Here is a 7232-nt window from a genome sequence, read left to right as displayed (position 1 = left end):
AAAGGATGACAAAATTCACAAACTAGCTTTTGGTGATGTTCGCAGCGTAGTTTTAAAATTGGTGTTGCCTATCCGTTTTCTAATTTGTGACTAACTTTGCGTTTAGCGATGGCGCCCTGTTTTCGATCAGCTGTGCGAACTTGACCCTAGTTGAACCGCTTCGTGATTGGTCCTGTTCTGGGAGAACTAGTTGTCGCACAAGCTAACCCTGTCGTCCCTTTCGGTGCATCTAGTGCGCCATCTGACGGGTAAAGTGAGAGTTAGGTCGATCTGCTGTTGACAGATCGATGTTTACCAATATTGGGGGCCTTTACGATTCTAGTTAGTTTTTTGTATGGAGTTTGACAGTTGGAGGCTGAAATCATGTAAACAATCCATACAAAACCACACAAAAAACTAGCCTGCAATTTTCAGTCTAGAAAATTTTAGCCTAAAAGCTAGAATTAGATTTGAATACCTGCTCGAAAACCCGGGTTTGTTTACATTTATCCCAAGGTGCATTAAAGAAATCAGGTGATCGAATCTGGAATCAAATTGTATGTAGTCTAGGTGGTCTCATAGCATTTTTTCATAACCAATTTGGAACATCACTTTTTGGCAGAACGGATGAACACTTTTTCTCAAATAAGCTTTCTGGAGGCTTGACGAATACTCAAAACACCCTTACAATCTTCATTCAGAAGCAGAAGCGATAAAAATCAGTCTTCTAAATTCATACACCTTGGGATAAGCCCACCTGTATATTATACTCCCTCAGATAGCTGCTCGAAAACTGCTATACAATGCAAACAGCTGACAGGCTGAAATTTCAGCCTACGAGCTTCAAACGGAAAGGGCCCCATTATTTCCTATCTATATCCATGCGGTCTATATCGTGCCAACAGTCGGTGTAAAAGTGTTTGATTGCCGTGGATAGTGTTGTGAACCAGATCGCCGGTAAGTTTCCACACCAAAAGAAGCTTAGTTAAGAAAAGTGTCGTTCCTATTCATAATTGTGTTTGGTTCGTTAATATAACGGTAATATAGGAATTTATCGTGAAGCCGTGTAAAAATGGCATAAAAAAATGCGAATGGATGGCAGTCTTTCGAAAAAACGCCAACAGTATTTGGAGCAGTTGGAACACGAATGGCAAGCGGAGCAGCACCAACCGAATCTTCCGGATCCAAGCGGAGTAACGGCAGGACAGGAGCCGAATCTCAACATGAATGGTAAGCAAATGTGAATACATAGCTGCTAAAGTTGCTAAGCTAACAAATGTGAACCATGTACATATCTTTACAGTTGATGAATCTAACGCTGGAGCAGAGCTATGTGCGTCTGACGGCGATGGTGGCTATGGTGACATGGAACGGGAAGCCGAATTCGATTTACAGGAGGAAAATGATTGGCAGGAAGACGAGGAAGATGTGTACATGGAAAGAGACACAAACTACCAGTTTTTTGACAACATATCGCTGCAGGAAGGACTTCGTTATGTTGCCGTAACGAAAAATCTGTCCCGATCTACGGTCAACATGATTCTGGGTCTGTTGCGAAGAAAGCTGAAGCTCTGCCTTCCTGCTGACGCTCGAACCCTCTTAAAAACGTCCACCAAAGTCTGGATGGAAATCCAACCAATCTTGGGTGGGCAGTTTTGGTATCAGGGAATAGAGACCGTGATAAGAGAACATTTTGGGTGAGTGCACGTTTGCTAAAGTTTTATAAAGCTTATTAGATAATATAATTTGCAATATACTAATATCTTTTATAGGGAGATCATCCCGCATGTTGATCTTTTTTCTTTGCAGGTTTTCATCGATGGATTACCCCTTTACAAGAGTTCCGCAAGGCAGTTATGGCCGATTCTATTTAAGGTAGAGGAACTACCAGATGCACCGGTGATGCTTGCCGGTGTATTTTGTGGATTCCCAAACCGGATCACGTGGAAGGATTTTTGCGGCCTCTCGTTGATGAAGTAAACAAGCTTCAATCAAGCGGCTTGCGGTTCGGCGACAAGACGGTGGGCGTTAAACTTCACATATTTATCGCTGATTTACCCGCCCGCTGCATTGCCAAAGGTAATTGTAGTAATAATTGTACTATAAAAAAGCAACGAACAAATTTTAAAACCGTTTTTTTTACATTTCAGCTACCATAAGCTACGTTGGCAAACACAGCTGTCATAAATGTACATGCGTGGGAGTACACGAAGGGAAAAAAGTCATTTTTGATGATGTGGATGCTGAATTGCGGACTGAGGAAAGCTTTGAAGGCAGGACGGATAAGGAACATCACAAAAGTTGGAAGTCACCTTTGGAATATGTGGTGGGTTTTAACATTGTAGATCATATAATCATAGCAGAACGCATGCATCAATCAGATTTGGGCATTTAAAAAAAATAGCTATAGGATTTCTTGAGCACAAATTTCCCAAATTCCCCAAATGGACAGAGGCACACATAGAAACAGTTTCAAATTTTTTAATAGCAACACAGCTTCCAGTAGAGTTCAATAGGAGATTGCGGTACGTTAAATTTATGAAATTTTGGAAGGCGACAGAGTTCCGTACATTTTTACATTACGTTAGTATTATTGTGTATAGAGATTTTATGTGGGAGGAGGCATTTAGTCATTATTTGCTTTATTTTTGTTCTATGACTATATTTTCCTCTAATCATCACAAACCTCTTTGGCCGCTTGCCAAAAGATTAATGTATATTTACGTAAATAAATTTGCAGATTTTTATGGTAGAACTAATTTAACTACTAATGTACATGGCCTTATACATATTTATAATGATGTAGATAATTTTGGAGCGGTAGATGATATATCCGCATATGATTTAGAAAATCATTTACAGATTTTAAAAGGTAGTTGTAAGTCAGGCAACAGATGTACGGAACACGTTATAACAATATGCAAGGAATTTCAACATATAAAAAGAGCTAAAAGGATTCCCGCTCCAACTTATCCGCAGTTGATGCCTAATGGTTTTGGTTTGCAAGTTAGAGCCGACTTTAGCCTAAAAGCCAATTTTAGAAACCAATGGTTTCTTAGTGACACAAATTATATTTGCCAGTTTGTGGAAGCTAAGGAGACACATTCTTCTTTTGTTGTCGTTGGTATGCAGTATGAGTCTAAAGAGGAGAAGTTCAAGCTTTCTGCAAAGGACCATATTTCAGAAATAGATTTATCGTCCACTAGTTTACACATTTACAAAGTAAAAAATAACACTCCTCGCCAACGGGTAGAACTACCGCATCAAAACATAAAATGTAAATTAGTGGCCATACATTTACCATCCCAATCCCTTTTCAGCAACTCTATTCTAACCACCATTCCATCCGATACAATAGGATTTTTTCCTCTCTTCCACACTTTTCCAAAAGCATAGTTGTATTTATTTATAATAATATGATTTTAGTTTTATTTTAGAGAAGGTATTTGGCTCCTAATTTTCTGTGGCACGGGTAGTTTCAGTATTATTTAAGGTTATTTTAATTTGACTAATTTTATTTTTTGTTTCTATTTGGCAAATGGAGCATTGGTTGGACTACATTCGTATCATTAGAATCGTTTAGATTCGAATGCATGCAGTAGTTTATGTTAGTATTATTTTATTTGAATGTTTATCAGTAACTCATTTTTTTTATTTTTTTTTAATGATACGGCCAACCAGGCCGTCCTTACGAGAAATAAAAAAAAGTAGCTCATTTTTAAATAGCTATATCAAATGATGATGATTTACGTAGTTTGTTGTTAAAAAGGTTATGCATAGATTTGAGCTGCGCGCGCGTGAATGTGGGCTCTTCAAATAGATTTGATCACCCACTCGCTTTTTCATTCAATATGTTTTCGTTTCCTGCTCAAATCTATGCATGGGAAAGAGGTGGAAAATCTTCATCATCATTTGATATGTTACTCATTGTTTAGGAAGCTATTACACTAACAAAATAGTTTGTCTTGCCCCTTTTAAATTCATATAAATAGAAACTACAATAGTCACTACTGTTCAATGAATTCTAATAAGTTATAGTTAATTGTAGCTTTGTATCTTAGTGTAATTAAATTAGGCCGGTCTCGTAGTACAGTCGTCAACACGTACGACTTAACAATATGCCCGTTATGGGTTCAAGTCCCAAATGGAGCGGGCCGCCATACGTAGCACTGATAGAAACTAATAAGTCACTGAAACTCAAGTCCATTAGTGGTATAGGCAGCCCTTGACCGATAACGGTTGTTGGGCCAAAGAAGAAGAAGAGATAATCAAAGCTTTTACTGATCTTCATTCATAAAATACAAACTTTTTTCTTCTTCTTCTTCTTTGGCACAACAACCGCTGTCGGTCAAGGTTATGCCCACTAGTAAAATGAGCTTGGCTTTCAGTCACTTATTGTTACCATAGCAGGTCTATTCGGGACTTGAATCCATGACGGGTATGTAGTTACGTCGTACGAGTTGCCAGGCTAACTTTTTTACTCAAGTATTAATTCTTATTTGTTGTCTTTCCATTCATTTATTAAAAAATCCATTTTATTTCTCAATAGTTATATGATTATGCTTATTATAATTCTAACATATATTTACACCAAAAACATCACAGAAAAAAGTTCATCTAACAGTTCGATTGCTATCATGTTATTTAGGTATTTTTGTAGGCTTGTCCCAATTCATATAAAAGTTCACAGCACCATTGTCACTATTTATAGCTTATTAATTAAATTCAAATAGAATTCATTTATCTTTTATGCTTTAATCTAGCTGTATCTTTAACTAATCACATCACTTTTTTTGATGTTTTGTAAATGTTTTGCGTGCCACTGTTTGTTTGGTGTTTTTTTATACCAGCATGGGACGTTGCATTTCTCAATTTTGTTTTGATATATTCATTAATTGTTATTGCATCGATAAGTTAACGTCCGTCACGGACGGTCCGTGGGAAGAAACTTGTTGAAAAAGCTGCAAAACATTCACTTTAATACAAAAACTAATTTTTGGATTTTTTCTTCTTTCTCCACTCCAGTTGCAATTCATTAAAAACACCGGGCAAAACAAAATATACAACGCCTCATGAATCCGTTGTTTATAGAAGGTAACTACTATAACCTTATTTAAACTATTCTTCTCTTCCTCAAAGTGAACTTCCGTCGACAGCTTTTCCTCGAATTTACGAAATTCTTCTTCTGATGATATTTTTGTTCCAGATCCTGAATCTGCGTTTGCAGCCGCTGCGCTTCAGGTCGAAGACGATGGGACGACGATATTATCTATAACATAATCCAGTTGACATTTTACTGTTCCAATTGCATTTGTCAGCTTCAAAATTTTTTTGTCGTGCTCCTGCATTCCTAATTGTATTTGATTCATCATTCCTAACACCTTGTAAATTTTTCCATTGAGTGAAGCCAGTGTTATCTCTGGATTTTCGCTAGCCTGGTTTTCCATCGCTGATACGGCTGTGGTTTAAAAATTAGTTGTTTTAAAATTCATTCGACCACAAAGTCATTCTATCATTTTATTTACCTTTTTTCACTTTTTTCTAGCTCTATTCTCCAAGGCGTGCGGGAATAATTGTTTGCTCCAATCAGTCCAAAAAACGAAGACCAAATAAAATTTTCCATCGTTTTGAAACCCATACGTGCCAACCGTTCTACTGGCCTCGCTACACGAACCGAAAACTCGAGGCGAAAACTCAAAAATCGGAAATCTTTATGTCAAAAAGATTTCGAGTCGTATAGACGCGTTTTGTGCACCACCGAAAACACAAAGCCGCTGTCAATTGAAGCAAGCGAAAACTTTCTGTCAGTACTGTCTGTTCAAATGTTTGTTTACAAGCAGAATCGTTTACGCGTTGTTATCGATTGTGTATAAATTTATCCGGATAAAAATGGATACTCTTTTAATGAGTGAAGAATGGTTGGCATCGCTATCGTGGGCGGTAGAACGTGGAACAGCTAAGGGGTCGCAACCAGCGAATTGTGCGAAGCTGGTGGATGCGACCAATGTTTTTTCAGCGACGTCAAGACGGCAACCGTTTGTTGGATGATATTGTCGCAGATCATTCATTCATTTGTATTTATTTCTTAGATGTACATTAATCCTGAATTACAATTTAGTATTTTACATCGGTACCGGAGTTTCCATAACGCGATATTTCGTTGATTTTTATTGCACTTGGCATTGTGGACACTATTCCTGATGTTAAATGAATTTGACGTATTGATGGAGGAAAAATTACAAAAAAACCTCTTAATTTGGCTATATTTTCTAAACTATGTACTAACTTATTCTTTTATAAACTATACTAGGGGAACTAATTCATATTGGGATTTGCAATTAGGGAGAAAGAGAAAAAGGTAGTATTTACAAATATGAGTATCGTTTTAGATGAGGTTTTGTAGTGTATGTATGCCACTATTTGTTCATTTAGATCGATATTTAATATTGATTTTTTCTATAAACTCGCTAATCCTGTCAATTTTAGCTTTTCTATGAATAATGCTTGTACTGTACCAAGGCGGGAGATTTAGTATTCGTTTTAAGAATTTGTTTTGAAATGTTTGCATTTTCTTTATGTGTGTTTTTGCACTGTTTCTCCATATTGGTGATGCATAGGTAATTATAGGTCTTACTAACGATTTGTACATAAGAAGTTTGTTTCGTAAATTCAATTTAGAGTGTCTATTAATAAATGGATAAAGAATTCTAAGCGCATTTGTGCCGCTAACTAATTTTTCTTCAATGTGTTTTTGAAATGTAAGCTTTTTATCTAATACTACTCCTAAATATTTTACGGTGTTATTCCAAGGAATTTCGTTATTATTTATCTTAAGTGAACTATTTGGGAGATTTCTTGCGCTTCGGCACCTCGTGAAATATATTGCTTCCGTTTTTCCATCGTTAATTTTTAGCTTCCACTGCTCACAGAAGGTCACATATTTTCGTATGGCTTTGTTGAGGCTACACAATATGCTATCGGGATTGGAACTTGATGAGCTGATAGCAAAATCATCAGCAAAGGCGTATATCTTAACTCCTTTCATTTTAGGTATATCGCTTGTAAATATATTAAATAGTATTGGGGACAGCACACTGCCTTGGGGCAGGCCGGCAAGTGGTTTAAAGGGTTCAGAATGATAAGAATGAAGATGAACGGAGCCAGATCGATTCGACAAGAAGGATTTAATGAGAAGAATTAATTTGGGGGGAAAATTGTTGCTGATCAATTTGAATATTAGTCCATCGTGCCAT

The 7232-nt window shown here is 37.0% G+C and overlaps 1 protein-coding gene and 1 long non-coding RNA gene across 3 annotated transcripts; both read left to right on the top strand.

Moving 5' to 3' along the window:
* The first annotated feature begins 1031 nt into the window (after positions 1–1031).
* LOC120894972 lies at positions 1032–3444 on the top strand. 2 transcript variants are annotated; one of them, XR_005738265.1, is made up of 4 exons: positions 1032–1209; positions 1283–1676; positions 1752–2058; positions 2130–3444. XR_005738265.1 is itself a non-coding variant. In XM_040297894.1 (4 exons), exons 1-3 carry the CDS (start codon positions 1065–1067, stop codon positions 1957–1959), a joined length of 747 nt encoding a protein of 248 aa, XP_040153828.1. In that variant the 5' UTR covers positions 1032–1064; the 3' UTR covers positions 1960–2000; positions 2130–3444. The 2 variants fall into 2 exon arrangements, 1 of the variants encoding a protein (XP_040153828.1); XM_040297894.1 differs by having other exon boundaries at positions 1752–2000.
* Positions 3445–3511: 67 nt separating this feature from the next.
* On the top strand, positions 3512–6032 carry LOC120895317. Its single transcript, XR_005738309.1, has 3 exons — positions 3512–3586; positions 5005–5073; positions 5186–6032. It is a non-coding gene; the product is annotated as an uncharacterized LOC120895317 (long non-coding RNA).
* The last annotated feature ends 1200 nt before the right edge of the window (positions 6033–7232 follow it).

The sequence above is a fragment of the Anopheles arabiensis genome, chromosome 2, assembly GCF_016920715.1.
Source record: "Anopheles arabiensis isolate DONGOLA chromosome 2, AaraD3, whole genome shotgun sequence".
Lineage (NCBI taxonomy): Eukaryota > Metazoa > Arthropoda > Insecta > Diptera > Culicidae > Anopheles > Anopheles arabiensis.
This window is presented reverse-complemented; position numbering and strand designations above follow the sequence as displayed.